Source organism: Notamacropus eugenii, chromosome 5 (genome assembly GCF_028372415.1).
Source record: "Notamacropus eugenii isolate mMacEug1 chromosome 5, mMacEug1.pri_v2, whole genome shotgun sequence".
NCBI lineage: Eukaryota > Metazoa > Chordata > Mammalia > Diprotodontia > Macropodidae > Notamacropus > Notamacropus eugenii.
This window is the reverse complement of record NC_092876.1, coordinates 328,875,399-328,899,465: the sequence shown is the minus strand read 5'-3', so window position 1 is coordinate 328,899,465 and position 24,067 is coordinate 328,875,399. Positions and strand designations below refer to the sequence as shown.

Genomic DNA, 24,067 nt, shown 5'->3' with positions numbered 1-24,067 from the left:
ATACACACACACATACATACACACACACTTCTCTTCCCACTTCCCCCCAAATAATCATAGCCTTATGAATCTTAGAGCTAGAAAGGATCCTTAGAGATCATGTAATCTAATATCCTCATTTTAAAGATAAGGAAACAAAGACCTAGAGAGTTTGTGACTAGCCCAAGTTCATACAGGTAGTGGGTATCAAAACTGAGGCAAGGACCTCAGTCTCTTGACTCCCAGTCTAAACCATTAGCTACCACACTTGATGCTACTCTGAATTATCCATGGTGTCAGAGAAAACACATACACACATGCACACACATGCACACATGCACACACACACACACACACACACACACACACACACACACACACACACTAGGGAAGAATCCAAAAATCTACCCCATCAAATGAGAGCTACTAGGTAAAAATCAATGTTTTAAGTTTCATTCAAAGTGAAGTATATTAAGCTTTGTTACATTTGCAGCCACTATACATTTTAGGTTACAAGGTTTGTATTTCAAATAATTTACAAAGGGCAAGCCAATGGACATAGTGCTTAGAGCTTGGTCAGACATCAAAGACACCAAGGCCATTGCTGGTTATCTTGACTTTTGTCCTGTCACTGGACTTCCATGACACGAGAAGAGAGAATGAGACTGACAACTTTGTGCGCCTCTGCCTCACTTAAATCAGATTCATGCACGACTCAAGACATCATCCTGTGATGTCATTGGTCCTTTTCAAAAATAAAAAATGAACAACTTCAAATAATGACATTTATGTGATGATTCAAAATTTGCAGAGTACTTAATATACACTTTCTCATTTGTCTCACAGGGACTGTGTGAAATTAGCACTTACAGGCATCATGATCCCTATTTTATCAACAAGGAAACTAAGTTTCAGAGCAGTTAAATGACTTGCTAATGGCAGCACAACTAATAAAGGGCAGAGGAAGGATTTGAACACATGTCTACCTGACTCCAAGTTCAGTGATCTAGCCATGGCTCCATGATTCTGCAGTCACCACCAGATGAATGGTAATCAGTGGAGTTATAACTGCATGAACCAAAGTGAAGGGTCAATTTAAATTTCAAAAGCATTTTTCAGGCACCTACAATGTACTAGATTCTAGGGATACAAAAACAAACACAAATCCTAACCTCAAATAATATATGTCCTCTGCAAATATAGAAATTAATGTAACTAGTATACTTAATCACTAATTTTAGTATAACATGGTATATAATTTAGATCAAGATTTAAACAAATACAGAAACTAGGTATTGTTAAATACCTTCCTAACTTCTTATCATCAAATGTTACCTGTCACCACCAATGGAACCCTGACAATTCAATCCTTTAAAGAGGATTCACCCACCTGACCTTTCCTTCTCAGCTTCTTTTGCTGAATCATCATGGCTCCTCTCCTCTTCTCTCTATGGTGATCTGAACAGCTCCCATAGGGTTAATTATCATCTCCATGTATATGGATCCTGAATCTACAAATCCAGCTCTCTACTCTCTCCTGAGTGCCAATCTTTGCATCACCAGCTGCTTGCTGTACATCGGAAACACATTATGTTCAGAGATAAACTTAGAATTTTCTACCTGAAGCCCACCCTTCTTCTAACTCCCCTGTGTCTGTCAAGGATGCTGTTGTTCTTCCTGTCATCTCAAACCTGTAATCTTGGACTCTTCGTCAGTTCTTCTATCGCCCTTTGCCCCCATGCCCAAACAAATGACTAGCTTTTGTTGATGTTCTTTACAACATCTCTCATATCTGTCCCTTTCTCTCCACCCACATAGAAGACACTTTTCTAGCTCAAGCCTATAGCTTTTCCCACCTAGACTATCGTATTTGCCTCCAGATTGGTCTCCTTGACTCCAATATCTTCCCTTTCTAATCCATGCTCTACTCAGCTGCCAATTTGATATTCTGATAGTCCAGGTCTGACCACGTTATTCTTCTATTTGAGAAGCTTTCAGTAGTTCCCTCCATCTTTGGGATACCATACAAATACCTTTGTCTGGAATGTAAAGCAATTCCAAATCTGGCTACAACATTATATTTCTAGATTGATTTCACAACACTTCTCTTCAAGCACTCATACCTCTTTCTCCTTACATTTGCCTCTTGGAATCCCTTGCTCCCTTCAAAGCACAACGCGAGTGCAACCTCCTACAAGAGGTGTTTTCTGATTCACCTAATTTTTAGTATGCTCCCTCCCAAATTTCCAATTTACCCTTGATAAATATTTTATATTTCCTTTTGTTATTGTTGTCATTTTCAGTTGTGTTTGACTCTCCATGACTCCATTTGGGGTTTTCTTGGCAAAGAAACTAGAATGGTTTGCCATTTCCCTCTTCATCTCATTTTACAGACAAGGAAACTGAGGCAAACAAGATTAAGTAGCTTGTCCAGAGTCACACTAAGTGTCTGAGGCAGGATTTGAACTCAGGAAGACAAGTCCTCCTGACTCCAGGCCTAGCACTCTATCCACTGTGCCACCTAGTGAAGCCCATATTTACTTATCTTTGTACACATTGCTTCTCTTCCCCTCTCCCCATTAGGATATAAGTTTCTTGAGGGTAGAGGCTATTTTATTTTGTATCCCTAACATCTAGTATGGCACCAGGCAGGCAGTCGGCACTTAGTAAATGCATCATAAATTGACTTGATCTATAACTTTCTCTCAGCAATTATGTCTCAGGTATGGAAAAGTCCCAGGCCACATATAGTTCTAGATGCCCATATCAGCTTACTCTGCTTGTTCACCCCTAACTGTCAAAGGCATGAAGGCCAGATGATATTTCTTAAAGCTTTTAACTATCCCCTCCTAACTGTTCAGAGAGAAGGCGTTAATATGCCTCCTTAACAGCCCTCACCTAGGAATGCTAACAGTTTCTGACCTAGACGTGCTAACACAGTTCGTATTGCTTAGCTTTTGGCACACTCATTCTGTCTGACTCTCCAATTCCTTTCTCCCTCTACATCTGTTTCCCCTGTGGCAAGTGGTAAACATTCATCCATCCAACAAACATTTATTAAACACTTTTAAACATTTATTAAGAACAAAGAGAAAAGGGAGATTACACCAGTAATCAATATGTCTGCCATCCCTACTATTGCCCTTTTCTAATAAAGCATCTTTCTGGCAGTTAGTTTGACTAACACATGCTGCTTTTTACCCTTCCCCCTTTCTTCCTGAGGAATACTAAATCTGTATTCAAAAATACTGCATTTTTGCCCTTTGTGTTCAACTGAACCAGCAGTTTAATATCAGGTTTTGCCTTGCTATTATTTTGGTTCAGCAGTGAAAGTGGGGAAAATACAGCTCTCAGAGTCCAGATGAAGTCCAGATGAAGCAACCCGGACACTGGAATCTAAAAGTTGTTCAAGGTGAACGAACTTGAAGACAGGGCTACCATTGGAAGCTCTCAAACCCCAGAACCTTGGTCCCCAGATACCTGGCCCAGCCCTTTTCCAAACATTACCTTGGGTTCTTTATAGCTATTTTCTATTTGTTATATGTGGCAGCCTGCTTTTCTACATTGACCAGTTGTTGATATTCATTTTTAATACTTTCTAAACTTCATTATTCATTCAACAGTTTTTGAACATATTTCTTCCTATTTTAAGTAATCTGTTCCAAGAGCCATGAAGGCTAATGAAGCAGGCAGATGGAGCATATAGAGTTTGGTTAGGCATTGAAGACACCAAGGTCACCCACTGCATCTTGGGTCATCGCCAGTGCTCTTGATTTGGTCTTGCCACTGGACTTCAATGATTCAGGAAGAGAAAGGCAGACTTTGCACAGCTCTGCCTCACTTAAATCCAGTTTACTCACAAGTTATCATCTATGATGTCACTGATCCTCTTCAAAAATGAAGGACAAACAAGCAATTTCAGGTTTTATTCATCCAGACAAGGCTCAGTCTTTTTAATTGATTATTCATTTTTCAGATTCTTTTTTTTTTTTTAACAATTTTGAGTTCCAAATTCTCTCCCTCCCTCCCACACGTCACCTACCCATTAAAGAGGCAAGCAATATAAGTATCATTTATAAATGTGAAACCATATAAAATGTATTTCCATATTAACCATGTTGCAAAAAAACTAAAAAACAAGAAAAACAAGGAAAATTTAAAAAGTATACTTCAGTATACACTCAGCATTCCATCAGTTCTCTCTGTGGAGGTGGATCAATGCCCAAATTCTAAGTGAGTTGGCCCATGAGATCCCATTAGCTACTGAGGTCCTAGCCAAGTGCATCTGGACCCTGCTAGACCACTTAGTTATTTCTTTAGGTTTCATATCCTGGCCCACAAGGACACATAGGGACAAGTAGTTCTGACCTCTGCTCCCACTCTTTTCACACTCACAGGGCCTTTATTCACAAATATAAAGGATATATCCACACTATTAGACATCTGGAACAACAAGCAAAGTTGTCTTTCCAAATTTCCATAGATAAAATGGTTGACAAATTATTCTCCAAAGTTCAGACAGCTTGGTATCTCCTTCTTTATGAAAAATATCGGGACAGCCCACTCTCTTCCCTCTCTGCATCAGTGCTCAGAATCTGGAAGGTGGCAATTATTTATGTGCCATGGCCAAAGGCCTCTTGGCAATGTTGGAGAATGCTTTAGCAGATTGGATTGGCCATCAGCATTCTGTCAGGTTTTTTTTCTTTCAGACAAATGTATTGGTAGGATTTTTTTGGCTTAGTTACCTGATTTCCCAAACACTCTTTGTTTTAATAGCATCCACTCAGCATAATTACTTGTCATTTCTAAATTCCATTTACTTTGCATGGACTCTTAAGGGGGGAGCCTACTGAAATCCAAATCAAACACTGTCCCTGATTTCAAAGAATGTTTGAGAGAAGAGAATTATGATTAGTCTGGTGCTTTGCTACAGGATGGAAAAATATGCTTCCCTCCCTCCACCCTGCCCTCTAATATAGATTAGAGAAAAGTAAGACAGGCTAAAGAAACTAGAAAGCTTAGAGAAACCTAGGACTGCTGCATCCATCACACAGTATCTTCCTAATGAGAATCCATTTTTGTGTGCAAAACATCAGGCATATTCATTTTAAAATAACCAAAGCATATCACAGAGTCACATTCAAATGCCTTTTGGATTACTAATCATGTTGAATTTTACATTATTCATTAAAATAAGTAATGGAAAATTGGTGTTCTTGGTGCATAAGGAAAATATGTACTTAGCGTCTTGCCACTGGTCTCTGAAATATAAACTCCAACAATAGGAAAGCATCCTGACCTCTCCTGGGCTGTTTTTTCCAGGAGACCTGTTAGTACCATTACCCTCTTTTTCCTACAAGAGAAGGGTGTTCTTCCTGGCAAACTCAGGCCAAAAGTAGAGCATAATTGTAGGTAGAGTTGGTACATCGTACCTTTATTCATTCATATTGAGCACAGTGCTCAGTTATATAAAAGTGAGTGCCTACTTTATAGTGCCAAAGGATCTTAGAAGTGGAAGGGACTATGGGGCAGGGAGCAGGAGGTCAACTTGTCTAAAATCTCTTTATTTTAACAGATGAGGAAACAGAGGCTCAGAAAAGCAGTTATTTGTCCAAGGTCACAGAGCTAGTTTGTGGCAGACAGGACTAGAACCCAGAGGCTCAAGTCTTTTCCTTTCTTCCTTTTCTTCCTACCTTTCTTTCAGATGTTTCAGTGCTGTCTTGAAGGGAAAGAGAAAAGAAAATTAAAATAGAGTCCTTTCTTCCTTGTCAGGGCTCTGGAAAAAAAAAAGAAGTTTGGTGGCTGAAGTTAAGTCTAATGGTAAAATGAGCTTTTTGATGAACATAATCTCTCTTACCCCTGGGATTGTAAAGAGAATTACTTTTTCCATGCCTGATATAGGGAGAGTAGGAGGATTTAAGATGAGAAAACATTAGTCACCCTAGAAGAGGAGAGGTGTTCTTATGATGCCAGACTTTAAGGGAAGAGAAAAGAGGAGAGAGAGTGCATGTATATGTGTGTGTATGTGTGTCTGTCTGTCTCCTTTAGGACATTGTGGGTGCTCTGTGAAATGGATGGTTTATATTGGCAGCAATCCCCCTCAATACCCTCCCCACTGTGAAACTCATCCCTGAGCCTAGATATTTGTTGCATTAATGTTGGCAGTGCTAACCTCCTTCTTTTTGCCAGCAATGTTCCTGAAACAGATTTAAATTGAATAATTGGTTCTCTGCCGACATCATTTTGACTCCAGCAGAAAAAAGCACATTTCCAGGCTCCTGTTTCCATTCTGCTATTGACTGACATCAACACCCAGCCTCATACATGAACTTTTGAAGCTCTGAGAGGTGTATTCACTTCAGCACAGGCCAGGGCAAAGAGCAAGTCTATAGAAAGAGAGGGCCTATGATCTAGCAAGATCCCCATCTCACCCTTCTAACAGTCTTTATAGTGATGATGCCTAAGATTTAATAATACATTGCAGTGAATGAAGAAATTTCACAGACGCCATTTTGTTTGATCCTTACAACAATTCTGTGATGTTAGGCAGGGAAGCTTTCCTTGATGAAAAAATGGAAGCTAAAAGGTGAAGTGACTTGTTCAAAGTCAGTAGACAGCTGAGCACAGACTAGAACCCAGATTTCCTCAGTTTCCATCCCCTTCTCTTACTATTCTCCCCCACTGCTGCCATGGTCTGGGCATTTTAAGGAGTCATCCCTTGAAGGGTAGAGTTCTTTACTGACATTACACATTAGTAACATGACTGGTGACCCAGTACTCTCTAATTTAGGGCTAGTAACTGCTGTAGGATATTTTCCTTAGCAACCCCACCAAAAATAGCAGAATCACTTCCTGATTACAGAATCAGTTAACCAGTCAATAGGCATTTACTATTATGTTCCAGAACCTATGCTGAAGCCCTGAAAATACCAACAAAAATCAGAACTAGTCTCTGCCCTCAGAGAATTTATATTCTAATGGAGGAGACAATTTGCATAAAAATATTCATATGTCAAATTTATAGCAAACAGTTGGGAAAAAAACTGGAAACATTTTTCCCATCACTTTCATGAGTCTAGACAATCAAGAAAACAATAAATCAAACCCTACAAAACCAAGAGTAGCATTTGCCCATTTCCAAAGGTAAATGCTCGCAATGAACATTGACCAATCAGCCTGACCAGATCCAGAATACTCCTGATAGAGGGATAAGCCTGGAGCATCTGGGGGAAGGGAGGAGACATGCAGGTGAAGATGGGAGGGTCCTGGAACAGAGAAAGGCCTGCTACAGTACTGAGTCTTGAAGATATCAAATGTAAAATCCTTAGAATCTATTCCAATCTAGCTCTATCTTCCTCTATAATTCTGTTATAGAAGCCTTTGGTTTTAGATAGGTTGGCCTAGTTCCTGCCTCTGAGGGAAAAAAAAAAAACACAGCTTAGTTTTGATTTCAAACCTTAGATAACTCCCAGTATGTAGACCCCCACCACCATTAGAGTTTAGCAACTTGTCTGGAATTTATAAATTAGAGACTTGCTTGGGACCCTAAGAAGTTAGGTGACCTTGGTAAGGTCACACAGTCACTATGTGTCAAAGATAGTCTTGAACCCGGATTGTTCTGACACAAAGGCCAACACTCTATCTACTCTGACGTCTTTCAGTGTTCCTAGGCAGTGATAATAGTAGTAATAACTCACAGTTCATATAATACTCTAGAGTTTACAATGTGCCTTTCTCACAGCAACTCTGAGGAGTGGGGCCTACCCTAGGAGCTCCTACATTGAATTTGTCTGTACGCTGAATAGGAACATTTTTATGTCTCCCAAAATACCATACTGTGCTTTGCTCACACTAAATAAATATTGAATGAATGAATGAGTATCTTTCTCTGAAGAATGACTTACACCCTATAGGTATTTTAGCCTTGTTAAAACTTCATGTTAAAATTCCATTTTGGCTTTGAGGTTAAGAGTGATAATTCCAGATTGGTGGCTAAATGACCACATTACTAAAACAAACCAAAAGCAACTCTAGTTGCATACAGAACATCTGGCATGTGAAAGAGGACTGAAAGTCATGATTATTGATTAAAACTCAAAAATCAATGAATTTCATTAGGTTAAGTATAAATAGTGATTAGGTTTTAGAGGCCAAGGGAGGGGGCAGGAGCAAGTGGGCCTACACAGTGAGTCATTTCCAAAAGAAAAGAATTCACTCTGACATTACCAAAGAACAGGAAATAATGTAAGCTGGAATAGCACAGGGAAACCTAAGGCCAGAAAACTAAACCTTCGAGTACGGAGAGAACTAGAATCCAGCATACACTGGTTTGTACTTGATTCTGTCTGGTACAGAAGGGGAAAATATCCTAGCTCTCAAATACTGGATGAACTCCAGTAAAGAATAACTAGTCAAACAAGCACAGGTAGGACAGGAGACATCTTATGAATTATATTAACCTCAATAAATCAATAGTTTAGAGCTGGTCAGTAGACAACAGCTGAGAACTAGTGAATGAATTTCACTAAGGTTAGGATTTGTTAGCCATCTGTAGTCAACCAAAGAGCCTATATTAAGTGTCTATTACATGCCAGGCATTGTGTGAGTTGCCAGAGACACTATAGTTCAAAACAGAACAGTTCCTGTCCTCTGGGAACTTATATTCTGTCAGGATACAGAACACAGATACAAAGAGAAAATAATTATGGTCACCCTGAGACAGAATGCCAAGGATGTTGTAGCTTTGAGACTTCTGTCTCTATCAATGAGGGAAAGCACAATAATTAATTCTCTTCTTAAAAAAAGGCTTTGTATAGTTTGGGCCAGATCTATGCACATTGGAAAGAAGACAATGAATTCTTAGAATGATGTGAGACTGAAGAAGCTAGAGAATATGGGTAGGTAGGGTGGGAGGGAAGTGACTGTACAACTGAGATCCCAGAGGAGGTGGTAAGATCTAGAGTAGAGGGAAAGAAGTTAGCTCTACTGGAAAAGATAGAAATCTTCTCCTCTGGGACTGGAGGGAAATGGGGAGGCTAGATATAGATGTAGTCATCTATTTGTTTGTTGTCATGGAAGGGAAGAAAGATACATACTGACCTTGTATGATGCCAACCTACTCAATAAAAGAGGATTCAGTATATATAGCTGCAGATGTATATCTGCTGGAAGTGAGAGTTTTCGAGGGAGATGCTAAGCCCGGGCCATAGAGGTGAGAGATTTTAGCTAGTTCTCAAGGGTGAAAGGCAGAACAAAAAAAGGAGGAATTTTATCCATTTTCTTCCTCCTTGCCTCAATTTCTACTTCTTTTCCCTTCCTTCCTTCTTCCTTTCTCCCTCATTCTCCCATCATTATCTATCTTTTCACCTTTTCTTTTTTCTTCCCCTATTTTCCTTATCTCTACCCTTTTAATCTCTGTCTCTATGTGTCTGTCTCTCAGTCTCTCTGTCTCTCTATCTCCTATCTTTTTCTTCTCTGCCCCTCCTCTCTTTTTCTTTCTCTTTCCCTAACCTGTTAGTTGGACATAATATAACATTACTTATTTTATGTTTTCCCTCTGAATTTAAAAAGCATGAACAGAAAGTTTTATATTTGTTTCAAAAGAAAAAACACCCTCAAGTTTTCATTAGTTTACTTTTCATTGACTTACTTTTCTGTCTTGCTCGGTCACAGTCAATTAAAAAAAGTTCCCCTCACCTGCTTCATCAGGTCCAAAGCATTCACTCTTACACTGACCTCATCCTTACTTTTGTACAAGCTAGAAGGAAGGAAGGTAGCCTTTCCAAAATCCAGCCCCTGTTCTTCTTGTGCCATATTTGTATTAGTTAGAGTTGTGTAAAAAGATTTTGTTTTTGTTTCATAATGTGGAATCATAGATTTTCTGACTCAGAAGGATCCTAAGAGGTCACCTAGTCCAACCTGTACCTGAGGAGAAACATTCCCATGACACCCCTGACAAATGATCATCCAGCCTCCATTGGAAGATTTCTAGTAGAGCAGAACTCACAAAGCAGGCAATTCCACTTTTAGCCAGAAACGCTTCAGATCAAATAGAAATTTCCTCTCTGAACTTTCTACCCATTGCTCCTATTTCTGCTCCCTGAGGCCAGCAAAAATAAATTCAATTAGATGGCCTCTAGGATCCTTTCCAGCCTGTGCTCCTAAGTCTAGACCCTTCCACAAGATAGCTCTTCAGACACAAACAGTTATCACATTCCCAACCAAGTCTTTTTTCAAAGCTAAACAGGTGGTACAGTAGATAGAGCCCTGCTCCAGAGTTCAGGAAGACTACCTTCTTGAGCTCAAATCTGGCCTCAGACACTTACTAGCTGTGAGACCCTGGAGTATCTTTCTGTGTTCGAATCTGGTCTCAGATACCCACTTATCCCTATTTGCCTCAGTTTCCTCATATGTAAAATGAACTGGAGAAGAAAATGGCAAATGACCCCAGTATCTTTGCCAAGAAAACCCCAAATGGGCTTAGCAAGAGTCAGATATGACTGAACAACAACAAAACATTCCCAGTTCCTTCATTTGAGTCTCTTTAATTATCCTGGTCATTGACCTCTGGAAATATTCCACTTTGTACCCAGAAATGAATACAGTACTCCAAAGGCAGAGCAGAGCAAAGATAATGTAGCCCAAGATGTTTTGGCTACTAAATCACATTTTTTACTCAAATTGAGCTTGCAGTCCACTTAAACCTCCATGGCTTTTCCACATGAATTACATCTCTGTCATCTTATGCTGTGCAAATTATTTTTGTGATTCAATGTGCCAGAATTTGCATTTACCTCTTAAATTTAATCTTATTAACGATGTTTAATTGTCTTATTAGGTTTGGCCCATCATTCTACCTTATCAGGATCCTGATTCATCTGGTATATTAACTCTCCTAACTTAATGCCTCCTGTGCATTTAATTAGCGTGTCATCTCTTTCATCATCCAAGTCATTTGATAAAAATGTTGAATGAAACAGGGTTAAAGAGAGAATCACATGGCATTCCATTAGAGATCTCTCTCCAGGTTTACATTTACCTATTTATCACCACTTGTGTATGGTAATTCAACCAGCTCCATATCTACCTATCAGCAAGTCCATATTTTTTTCTCTTCCACAGGAATGTCAGAAGTGCCTTTGTCAAATGCCTTGCTAGAATCCAGATATGGAATATCCTTGTCATTCCTTTGATCGAAAAGCTATCTTAAAAAGAATTATGACCTTTTTAAATTTTATTTTTATCATGAACTTTAAAAAAATCAACAAACATAAACATTTAAATGTACAAAGAATATGAAAGAGAAGGTTGTATATGAAATTGAATTTTTCTTACTTACAGTTTTTAAGTATATATTAAATTTAACCAACTAGTACCTCAATTGTCTTGCTTGTCTATGTCCCCATCTGAACATCCTTCTACTCTTTTCTGTGTATTTTTTGTCTCATTGATGTGCTTTTCTTTTTATTCTTTTTAAAGTATCATTATTACTATCTATTCACTTCCCTCAATGATTCTCTCCCACTCTCCAAAAGAAGCTCCCTCTCCCTAGGATAAATAAGTATAAAAAATCAAAACAAATTCAAACATTGATCATGTTTGAAAATGTGTGTCACTTACACCTCTCTACTGAGATGGGGTGGCAGGGCAGGGAGCATGCTTCATCATCAGAACATGGTGTATTGTGGATGCATCTATATTGACTCATATGATCACTGCTTCCCTTTCCGAATGCTCACAAACTGTCCCTTTAATTCTGTACTTTAGAATTTTGCCAAGATTCAAACTCACTGACCTATAGTTTAAAGAAAGCATCTTTTTTCCTTTATTGAAAATACTATTTTATATCATAATATTACATACATGTCACATATATATAATATTATAATATTACTTTGTGGAAATTACTAACAATATTTGCCAATTTGCCAATAAAAGACCAATCTGTTCTTTTAGCACCTCTCTCATTCTTTGCAACTTATCAGAGAACAGTGACTTAGTAGGCTAGCAGGCACTTCCTAATGCTCTTTCAGTGCTTAGAATGCAAATTCTTCTGTGCCTGGTAACTTGAAGTTATCAAGGAATCTAGATGATTTCTTACTGTTCTTCCCCTTTGGGATCCCAATTCCCTGTTAACCATTTTTGTCCAAACCTTCTCAGTCACCAGATCATCATCCTTGATAGAAAATACAGAAGGATAACAGGAGCTGAATAGGTTTGCCTTCTGTTTGTCGTCCATTACCATCCACCCCATTTGCCATAAGCAATCTTATTCCTTCTTTGATCTATTTGTTCCCAACCTAACTTTAAAAATGGCCCTTTTGCATTTATTATACACAGTGCTCCAGCAGGGATGTAGCCTTGACAACCGTTATAATTAAACAGCCTGAGTTACAAAATTGCTATGATTTTGATAGGGTGTATTTAAAACTACAATTAATTGTTCACCATAAAATGAAAGAAGTCAAAAGATTAATGGAACTTTGGAATAAGAATTAGACCTAAAAGCAAAAGCACATTTGATTTTAGATATTTTGCTTCTTTGTTAAGACAAGTAAGATTCATATCATGAAGGTTTTATTTTTAGATTTTTTCTTTTGGTTTTATTACCTGGCAAATACACTTTTCCTTTTTGGTCTTCTGTATCATCAGTAACACCCAGTGATCTTATTATAGTGGATTACTGGAAAGAGAACTGGACCGAGATTACTATAGTTCCAATTAGCTTTGTGAGTATGAGGTAATGCTGTACATTAATTTCCCCAGTCGTATAATGAACAAATTCAATTATATGGATATGTGGGAGATCTTTTCTGCTCTAAAATTCCATGATTCTCTGAAGTCCCATTATTTCAGAGCCTTAAAGGTACTAGCACAGTTATTCAGTCATGTCCGACGCTTCATGATCCCACGAACCATGCAATTTCTTGGCAAAGATGGTGATTTGCCACTTTCTTCTCCATTAGGTGATCTTTTGTCAAAACTCTCCACTATAACCTATCCATACTGAGTAATTCTGCATGGTGTAGCTCATAGTTTCATTGAGCTACACAAGCCCCTTTGCTACAACAAAGCAATGATCCAGGAGAGGCAGCATAATTTATTAGGAGGATCCAGAGAGATCTTGGAAACTATAAAGTACTATGCAAAAGTAGGACCTTAAAATGAACAGTATGATATAATGGCAAAAGAGCTGGGTTTGAAGAAGACCTGAGTTCAGATCCCAGTTATGCTCATGACCTTGGGAATCTCATGACACCTCTAACATACCATTTCTTTAAGAAATATATTAAAAACTTTTCCCAGGAAGCAAAGTCAGGCTCACTAATTTATAATCTCAGTAAGCCAGGAATCTTCTTCCTCTTTTGGAAAATCCTCACCACATCTGCCTTTCTCCAGTCCCTTCACATTTCCCCTCTTAGCTACATTTTTCAAAGACCAACAATAGTGCAACAATTATATCCCAAAGTTTTCTGGAAACTTGGTGTTGATGTAACATGGAGACACAGACATGTGTTTCCTAAACATACAGGGCATATTAGTATAGAAGTAACATCTTAACTATCAGTGGATACAGGACTTTGGTGCAGTGGATAGAGAACCAGGCCTGGGGTCAGGAAGACCTCAGTTCAAATCTAACTTCAGACACTAACTAGCTGGGTGGCCCTGGACAAGTCACTTAACCCTGTTTGTCTCAGTTTTCTCATCAGTAAAATGGGCTGGAGAAGGAAATGGGAAGGTATCCCAGTATCTTTGCCAAGAAAAGAGTCAGACACAACTGAAAACACTGAACAAAAACAAAATATTGAACAAATCAGCCATATGCATTCATTGTCCCAGATTTCATTTTTTTTACTGACAGTCTTGATATGAAGCATACCCTCCTGAAAGAAAAGCCTGGAACAGATCAGAGATAAGCAGTACGTTTTAATTAGCTAAGGAAATACATCTCTGAAGAAATATTTGGCCCTCTGGCCTATACTCAGGAAGCGTCTAGCTGGGGTTAACTGAGACAAGGAGGAAAGGATGGGAAGTACTTACATATGTTTGTGGGCAGCATCTATCAGTATGTAACATTTCTGTGGGCACCCACAGACTTGAGCTAGACCCAGAGGTATTCATAGACTGGCAAATTAAACTACACCAAATATTTTTATCATGATATATCCAACTTGCTTTGTGTCTCCCAGGACCAAAGCTATAGGAATGGGTGTTTAGCAAGAGCGAATATCTTCTTCATTCTGTTCTTTGTCAGTCAATCCACTCTTCTCCACTGAATACCATGAGGTAACTTAGTGACACAGTGGAGTGAGTGCTAGACCTGGAGTCAGGAGGACCTGAGTTCAAGTCCTACCTCGGACAAGAGTCTGTAACCCTGAGCAAGTCAGTTAAGGTCTCTTACTCTCAGTTTCCTCATCTTTAAAATGGGGCTTGATGTGAGGATCAAATGCGATAACATATGTGCAAATTTATTTTGTAACCCTTAAAGCTAGCTACTACTACTACTATCTTAGCAAAATCATCTTTTTATCTTAAATTTGAAAATCATTCTCTTTTTGTACTTTCCTTTTCTCTCTTCTTCTCTTTCTCTCTCTAAACACAAAAAGAGTACTAGGAATAAATGTCCATAGCTATAACCTTTGCTTCTCATGTCATGAGCTTCCTTAGTAGTCTGGTGAAGCCAATGGACTCCTCAGAATAACAGTCTTAAAACTGATTTAAACAGCTTAAACTGTTTAAAAACAGTTTTAAAAGCAAAAAAATACATAGACTTAGAAAGGGAATAGGTAAGTTAAAACCTGAGCTTTGTCCTCAAGGATCTTATGGGCTAGAATGGGGAGGACAGCAACACAAATTGGTATATTTTCACAATATCACCTGATAAAAACATTAACAAATTACAAAACAGTAACAACAACTCTACAGCTCTGGTAGTTGTGCCTCATAAAATTACCCCTAATCATTATTTAATTTTCCATTTTTCTTTCAGTAAAGTTTGCTGGGAGTTTCTTATGGGTAAAATCATTTCCGCTCAGGGCCAAGAGCTGATCATTTGTCCAGTATTTCTACATCAACAACTAAACATTTATTAATTACATAGTATCAGCCTATGTGAATGGTAGCATGGTAGAGTGGACAGAGAATCAACCTCAGAGTCTGGAGGTCCTGGGTTCGAGTTCCACTTCAGATAGTCTGAATAGTACTGGGCAGATGGCTTAACCCTCTATGCCTCCAAACAACTCTAGAAGACTGCAAATTATAGAGGAGGTTTCAATCTACTTTGGAAGATGGGACTTCCTCATCAAGTCCCTGAAAACCAAATAAATACCATACACAAGGAAATGCTAGGGGCAGCTAGGTGGCACAGTAGATAGAGCACCAACCCTAGAGTCAGGAGGAACTGAGTTCAAAACTGGTCTCAGACACTTAATGCTGTATGACCCTGGATAAGTCACTTAACCCCAATTACCTCCCTCTACCAAAGAAAAGGAAATGCTATATTCTGTGGATACAAAAACAAAAATGAATCATTCTCTGACCTCAAGGAGTTTATAGCATACAGAGAAGTCACCAGGCCATTTGACGAGGGAAGGAGCATCAACGAGGGAGGGAGGAGTCATAAAAACTCTTCAATACTCCCTACTTACTGCCCCTATAAATATACTTAATTTGTAACTTATAAATAGATCTTTTCTATTGGTTAGTCTTTCCTTTATTGCAAATTCCTAAAGGTCCAGAGACTTTGTTGGTATAGTTTCCTTTCGAATAAGTGGCTCAGACCATTGAAGTTCAACTGAGTTTTGGAATACAACCTCTTGCTGAGCCGCCTATTGGTAAAGTTCACAGAGAAATGTGATCCCTATTGGAAATCCAGAATTTATTGTGTAACTGTAAGGGCTGTTTCTATCCAGCAATATCTGGGTGTGTTAGCACAAACACACTAGATGGAAACATGTTGCATGTCTACAGACTCATTTCCCTAATATTAGCTTTGTCTCAACTAAGGTGTAGTTAAGGTCTATATATCCCTTCCTCACCTTACCCCTGGCCATCTTCCACGTCAGCTTTAACCCTGGTAAGGGGTAGAGAGGAAGGGACTGGGTTAGACACTGTGGGTACAGTGAGACTCTGAATTGCAGAATTTAAGCTTTAGAAGGGATCTCAGCAGCACATTACCCCAATTGGAGCCCCAGAGGATATTCCTACTATTACATACCCAACAAGATCATCCAGATTTTTCTTGAAGATCTCTAGTGAAAAAGAAACCATCATGCCCGTGGACAGCCTATGCCAATTTGGGACAGCTATAATTATTTGCAAGTTTTGGTGGACATCAGGCCTAAATTGTTCCTGATTCAGCCCTCTAGGGACAAATAGAATCAGGTTTGGTTTACGTGATAGTCCCACAAACTACAAACCGCTTGAAGTGGTCAGGTTCCCCCCCTCCCAGCCTTTTCAGGGCTAAATATCCCCAGGTTCCTCCAAGTAATTGTCATATGACATGGACTCAAGGCCTGTTGGGTCAGTTCCAACACCTTCATTTTTGAAGGGTAGCATTATTTTTGTTCCATGGTAATACATTCTGTTGTGGTCCCAGAAAATATGTCTGTTCTTTTTTGTTTGGTTTCAAGGTTTATAGTAATTGCAGCATGAGCTCACAGTGACTTCTTTCCTCCCTGTGTTTTTGTTTTCCAGTTTTGGATACTGCTGGGCAAGAGGAATTCAGCGCGATGAGGGAACAATACATGAGGACAGGAGATGGCTTTCTCATCGTCTTCTCTGTCACAGACAAAGCCAGCTTCGAGCATGTAGACCGGTTTCATCAGCTGATCCTCAGAGTCAAAGACAGGTGAGTCATGACCAAAACTGGGGGGGGTGGGGATGGGGAGGGAACAAGTATTTGTTAATTAATTTATTGGACTAGATTGAAGGGATGAAACAACCAGAGGGCTCCACTGAGATCATCTCAATGTTAGGAGAAATGGAAGAAGGCCCTGGTGATATAGTGCACAGAGTGCTGGGCCTAGGAACAGGAAGACTCATTTTCCTGTGTCCAAATCTGGCCTCAGATACTTGCTAGCTATGTGACCCTGGGCAAGTCATTTCATCCTATTTGCCTCAGTTTCCTCATCTGTCAAATGAGCTGGAGAAGGAAATGTCAAAACCACTCCAATATCTGCCAAGAAAACCCCAAATGGGGTCATGAAGAGTTTCACAACTGAACAACAACAAAAAAGAATGCCCCTAGCTCTTTGGGTAGAGACAATGTGGCCAACTTAGAGGAATGCATGGGCATGATTTGGATAGTATGGACAGTGGTGGATTGATTGCATGGAATATCCAAATAACAGATCCATCTGACTATTTCAGAAGAACAAAGGAAGGAAACATGCATTTGTTAAGCATTTACTATATGCCAGTCTCTGCTAAGCACTTTACAATTGTTATCTCATTTGACCGTCATAACAACCCTGGGAGGTAGGTGCCATTATTATCCACATTTTACAGTTGAGAAAACTGAGGCACACTTGCCTAAGGTCACATATCTAAGTAAATATCTAAGGTTGGACTTGAACTCTGGTCTTCATGACTTCAAACTCAGTATTATAGCTGCTGTCCACCACCTAGTGGCCTCCAAAGTAGATATAGCTTTAAGGACTCCAGTCCTTTAGCATTGGGAGACAAGTATACATTCTCCTAGGGTCTAAAATGGATTCTCTGGGGTGAAGAGACTTGGACTTTCTTCTGCCAGAGCTCCGTTTAGCCAGTATCACACTGAAACTGAAAGCATTTATTACTGAGGGAAGCAACTATTTTCTAAGTGTATTTTGCTCTAGGTTGAAAAAGTAAGGCAATGAAAGTGGCTTTCAAAGCATTGGAGAGGAAACCTGGTAGACTTTTAGGTATGAAAGGAGCCACACATTATCAAATATGGCCAACATGTTGATTTGTTCTCCCATCTATACTTCTCTGTTTCAAGAAAGGGTATGCTTATTGAGGTGGGAGTGGGGTAGATCTAATTCATTTTTTAATATATTCTTGCCTTCTTCTACCCAATAAAGCCATTAAAAAGACACTAAAAAGAAAAACGCAATTCAGCAAACCTAATCAATACATCAGCTCTATCTGAGAGTATATGCAATATTCCCCATTCTCATCTCTGCATTGAGGGAAGGAAGATCGATTTTCTCAATTCTGCTCTGGGACTCAGCCCATCATCATAATTGCACAGTATTCAGTTGCATCATATAAAATGCTTTTTTAAAAAAAAAACAGTAGAAATGAGATGAAATTATTTTCTGTTATGGTATTTTTTTCTTCTTAAAAAAAGGTTTATTGATCACTTTTGTCCTCATTTCACAATAATTTCTATGTATACCCTTCCCCTCAAAAAAAAAAAAAAGTTAAATTCTTCCTCCTAACAAAGAAAACACTGAGATTCTGTCACTGTATTTGTCTTCTTTGCCATATCAGTTAAGATTGAACCATTGACAAAGTAATAGTGAATGCAGCATTCTGTCCCCATTATTTCTGCCAAAAAGATGAAAGCATATTTCCTTATCTGATCTTCATGTCATAGGGTTCCCTTTTAATACAGGACAAGGCCTGCCCTGGGCAAAATTGTGAAGTGGGTGAAACTTGTCTGGTTCTCACCCTCATTCAGAGCTTGACCTTCCTGAACTCTGTAGACTCATACTACTCTTTTAAATCCAGATTTATTACTCCCATGTTCCCCATTCCTTCACCTGTTTCCCACGTGCTTTGCTTCTCACTCACCTGTCACAACTAAAATATATTTGTCTGCATCAGTTCAAGAATACGAATTTAATATCCCCATTTATCCACATACCCAGAGAGGGAGGCCAAATTCTAAGTGGCCCATAGAGCTGCTTAATGTGCTGAACGGTAGACAGCTGGAAATGAATAAAACATACATTGTTTTGAGAGTCAAAGAAGTCACTTGCCATAAAATATCACCTCATTGAAAGAAGAGATCTCTGCTGAAAGAACAGTGAGGAGACTAAGGAAGTTTTCAGGCACTCTCCAAGCACAGTGTTTACCCATCCTATGTTATGGAGGCTATTATTTAACTTATGCTAACTTCATCCCCAGAGAAGATTAATGGCTACAAGGAGCTATAGATTGGACTCTTACTGTAAAAGAGAGTTCCCCAGAGTTCCCTTTTAGCATAAAAAGAAAGCTTTTTATCTAGCTGTCTTTATGTAAAAACTCTTAGGAACCCAAGATAGGAAAAGGACCAAGGTCCTTAAGAGATAGCTTTCCTCTGCTGATTTTCCTATAAATGATCCCTTTAAACTTGAAAATATCAGAAGGAAAAACTCTTTAGATGTGAATAAGTTCTAAGCTATTAGATTATATTCAGATAATAGGTCATGAACCAGTTCAAGGTGTACTCTTAAAAATGTTGAATTCTCATTCCAATGAAAACATTTCCAAGCCCCAATCAATGATCCATTTGCTTTGAGCAATATTTGATACAACAAAGTTCTGATATAATGAAAATAATCTGGAGGCCTCTTTGAATTTCAGGATTTAAACAGTACCTTTTCAGAGAAAATAAAACCTATAAAATGTAAAAATATTTCCATGAAATTGGTAACACACAATTGGAAAACACACAAAGACGAACGTAAGGGAAAGCAACAAATCATGTCCAATACTAATGGAGTTAGAAAGAACTAATTTTAACATATTCCTACTTTCTCACTGATGTTCCCCACCTCCTCTCTTCCAAAACAAATTCTCTCTCTCTCTCTCTCTCTCTCTCTCTCTCTCTGTCTCTCTCTGTCTCTCTCTCTCTCTCTCTCCCCCTCCCTCCCTCCCTCTCATATACACATACACACTAACATATATTCTCACACACACACTAACATACTTATATATATTAACACACTAAACACTCATACACTCTCACACTCACATAAACATGACACAGTAACACATACATATATGTATACACATTCACATATACCTACCTTTCCTGAATTAAGGCAATGGTGAATATTTGGAGGCTGTGTGCCAAGTAGTATGACCCCATTCTTTAGCTAAGCATTTTGAGTCCTCATTTTGGGGTCTCTGATCCATTACTCTCTCAGTGGGAATCACACATATTGCTATAATGTGGTAGAACTATCTCCTTAACAAGACATAGTCTTCGCCAACACACAACTGTTGTTTCCTCTTAGAACTAAGCAAAGTAGACCAAAAAAATGCCAAGAACAAGAAAAGACATCCAAGAGAGGGAACCTTAAAAAGAAAAGAAGAGGAACACATTTTTTTTAAAGTATACAACCAAAGGTCTTCAGTTGCCTTACCTTTCCCTTAGCATCATTTTTCAAGCTGTGGTTGTCTTTTTCTAGGGACAACCCACAGCTAGATAACTGCCTCTCTGGGGGTCCATGTTCTAGAGTAGTAATGGGGGCTGTCAGGATTCCTGTTTTTTCAGTCAGGGGACCTCAGCTTCAAATCCCAACTCTGGGCAAGTTATTTTATTCTGCAGGGCATCAGTACCATCTTCTGGAAAATTAGTGTGGTTGGATTAAACCACTGGTGTCCAACTCCAATAGAAAAAGACCATTTGAGGCACCATATTCATTGAGACCCATCTATTAACATTATTCATATAGTGTTGTATATTTATCTATTCTGTTAAACATTTCCTAATTACATTTTAGAGGCAGCTAGGTGGCACAGTGGATAAAGCACAGAGCCTATAGGTAGGAGAACCTGGGTTCAAATCCTGTCTCTCGAGTTATGATGCTGGTCAAGTCACTTAACCTTGTTTACCTCCGTTTTCTCATCTGTAAATGATGTGGAGAAGGAAAAAGCAAGTCACTCCAGAATCTTTGCCAAGAAAACCCCAAATGGGGTCACAAAGAGTCCCAAATGACTGAAAAGCAACTGACTCTGGTTTGGGCTACAATTGGTTTGATACCTCTATACTAGATGGTCTCTGAGGTACCTTCCCATTCTAAATCTATGATTCTATGATCCTAAAATGTTCTTCCTTCAAAGTTGTAATGAGTAAAGAGGGGAGCAGGTTCATTTTTACTCTAGTTACTTTTGATTACTTTCAGGATCTGACTTTGACACCAAGACAGGCCCTACAGCCTAACCTACACAGGCCCTAGTAAGAGAACTTTCAAGATCCTGTGATCTAGCTCATTTACATGTGCAGAAATCTGGGGAATAGAAGGGAGTAAATTGCCCACAGTGATGAGACTAGTGTCAAGACTAGGGTAAGATGCATGCCTCACGATTCTTCCCAGGCCAGTATTCTTTACCTACACCTCATTCATCCACACCTTTGCTTTTCACATTTGATTGAAACTATTGATTAACAGGTGTGTGTTGCCGAAGAAGACCACGCCATCAGAGAAATGATGACATGACTTGCACTTGACTTTGTTTTGAGTGAGAGAGGGCTGTGCAGGTCACCAGCCTCACTTCTCCTCCAGAGCCATCTGAATCCAGTGACCAGATATTCATCAAGATGACTGGAGATGACCCAGGATGAGGCAGTTGGGGTTAAGTGACTTGCCCAAGGTCACACAGCTAGTAAGTGTCACGTGTCTGAGGTGAGATTTGAACTCAGGTCCTTCTGACTCCTTCACTGGTGCTCTATCCACTTCACCACCTAGCTGCCCCCTGATTAACAGGTGATGAGTTAATGAATGCCTTTCTGTTCTTACCTTTAATTTGAATTTCCAGTTGATGAGGCATTCATTCAGAATTCTAGCTGGCTGACTAGTCAAAAAATTTAAAAAACCTATTGGAATCCTAACTAATCAAATCCCAATTTTCATTCCCCTTCTCCACCTGCCCACCAAGGAAGGAACACTGCATAGTGAAAAGAGCACTATACTTGAGATAGAATCAACTCTATATTAAAGATCCCATGATAAATGGAAAATGAGACAATATGGTCTGAGTGTGTAGACCTGGGCAAAATAGGAAACCCCAAATCTCCTCAAAGACTGAGTTAATGATTAGCAGGTACAGAGCAAACGTGCATTGTATGTAGTTTCTTGCAATGTTGCTAGTAAGTTACAGTAATGAAGGTAAAGGAGATCTCTTTGTACAATGGAGAGAGTATCAGTCCCAGAGTCATTGGACCTGGGGTCAAATATCAGCTTTGGCAACTTACTACCTGTTTGACCTTGGAAAAGTCACTTAACTTCCCTGGCCTCAGTTTCCTCAATTGTAAAATGAGTGACTTGGTCTAAACTAGATGCCTCTTCCAGCTCTGGAACTTACACTCTTGAGAGTGTAAGATCCTGTCTATCTCTCAATGGCACTTCTGGATGAGTCAAAGTTAGCCCTTTAATTTGCAGATGACAGAAGGAAGAGTGACGTAGCTAACATATGGGATGATAGACTCAGGTTCTAAAAAGAATTTAACAGGTTACAATGATGGCTATGTTGAGGAAGATGAAATTTAATAGGGATAAACGTATGAGCAGCAGCTAAGTAGTGCAATGGCTAGAGTCAGGAAGACCTGAGTTCAAATCCAGCCTCTGATTCTGGCTGTGTGATCTTGGGCAAGTCACTTAACCTTGTTTGCCTAAGTTTCCTCATTGGTTAAGTGACCTGGAGAAGGAAATAACAAACCACTCCAGTATCTTTGCCAAGAAAACCCCAAATGGAGTCACAAAGAGTCAGATACAACTAAAAAAACCGGCTGAACAACAACAAACTATAAAGTTCTGGCATATAAATCTTAGTCTAATATTAGTATGCAGTTAAAAGACAACAAAGGATGGTAATTAGAGAGCTGGATGTAGGGTTAGAAGGACCCTACTCCAAATTCTGTCTCTGGCATAAGCTGGCTATGTGACCTTGGGCAAGTCACTAGTCTGAATTTGAGAAGTGTCTTTAAATGTTAATGAGATTAGTATCTGGGTATATACTTAGCCTTCAAATAAATAAATGTTGGTTTGACTTTTACTTTTGAAAATAGAAATCACTCCTTTATACTTTACAGTGAATATGTGCAATGGAATCACTGAGAGAATCACAAAAAAGAAAACTGAGGCCAACATTTTTTCTTGAGAACATACCTGTACATTTATAATGGGAGTCATTAGACTCCATAAGAGAGTTATGAGTTTCTCTAAAAGAATTTCACCGTTTTGCTCTACTGTTTAGGAAGGCTTCTAATACCTTTAAATAATACTTTGGAAATGACTTGGGAAGAAATGGAGAGTCTCCTGGGTGCCTCCATGTCCTGCTCCAGGCCAAAGGAGGGCTCATGTAGACAAATTAGAAGTAGGGGAGCTGGGGATCTGAAATCAAAGTGCTTTGGTGGCTTTTTTTTTAATAGTAGGTAATAGTGAGTACTTCAAGGCTGCAAGACTGACTCTTTTTGAGCCAAGAACTTCCTGAAAATACTTACAGAACAGTGTGAAAGCTGGAAGATCATTTGGTCCAACTCTTTTTATTTTCAGAGATGAACAAACTGAGTCCCAGAGAGGTAAAGGGCCTTACTTCAGGCTGTGAGTACTTGAATTGGTGTCACAGTTCAGAACAACAACAAAAAATCTCAAGAAATTCACAAATGAGATTTGCTTATTGCCTGCATTTATATTTTTACCACCTCTTACACCTTAATATGGAACTTGCTCCTCAAGCCTGAGATATCTCCAGTCAGATCAAGACCTTCAAAGTTTTTTAATACATTATTTAAGCTTATTTTACTTTTTCATGTGATCAATAGTGATTATTTTTGGACACGAGAAGCCACCAGAGGAAATATTGTAGAGGGGATTATTTTTCAGGTGTAGGTTGGACTGGATGGCTGTTTCAGTCCCTTCCAGCTCTGAATTTCTGTAATTCTGGGATTGAATCTATGTGTTTCTTGTTCTGAAAACATCATATTGCCCTCCTTGTTTTTCCTTCCTCCCTTTATCTTTGAATGCAATTTGATAATTCTAATCCCTTATTCTTTTCTACAAGAGGGCATATAGGGAAAGAGAGACAGCAGTCATAAAGGAAAGATGGGCAGTGTGGGGAGGGGGGGGACATTGATGGGGAGGGGGGGGGACATTGATGGGGAGGGGGGGGGACA

At 39.1% G+C, this 24,067-nt stretch overlaps 1 protein-coding gene across 1 annotated transcript in view; it reads left to right on the top strand.

The window, feature by feature from the left end:
- The window catches only part of MRAS (muscle RAS oncogene homolog), a 112,836-nt gene that overhangs the window by 69,604 nt on the left and 19,165 nt on the right, over positions 1 to 24,067 (top strand). Inside the window, exon 4 of the mRNA XM_072613553.1 lies at positions 16,675 to 16,828. Within this exon, the coding sequence (XP_072469654.1) occupies positions 16,675 to 16,828 (154 nt within the window). The remainder of the gene's footprint in view (positions 1 to 16,674; positions 16,829 to 24,067) is intronic.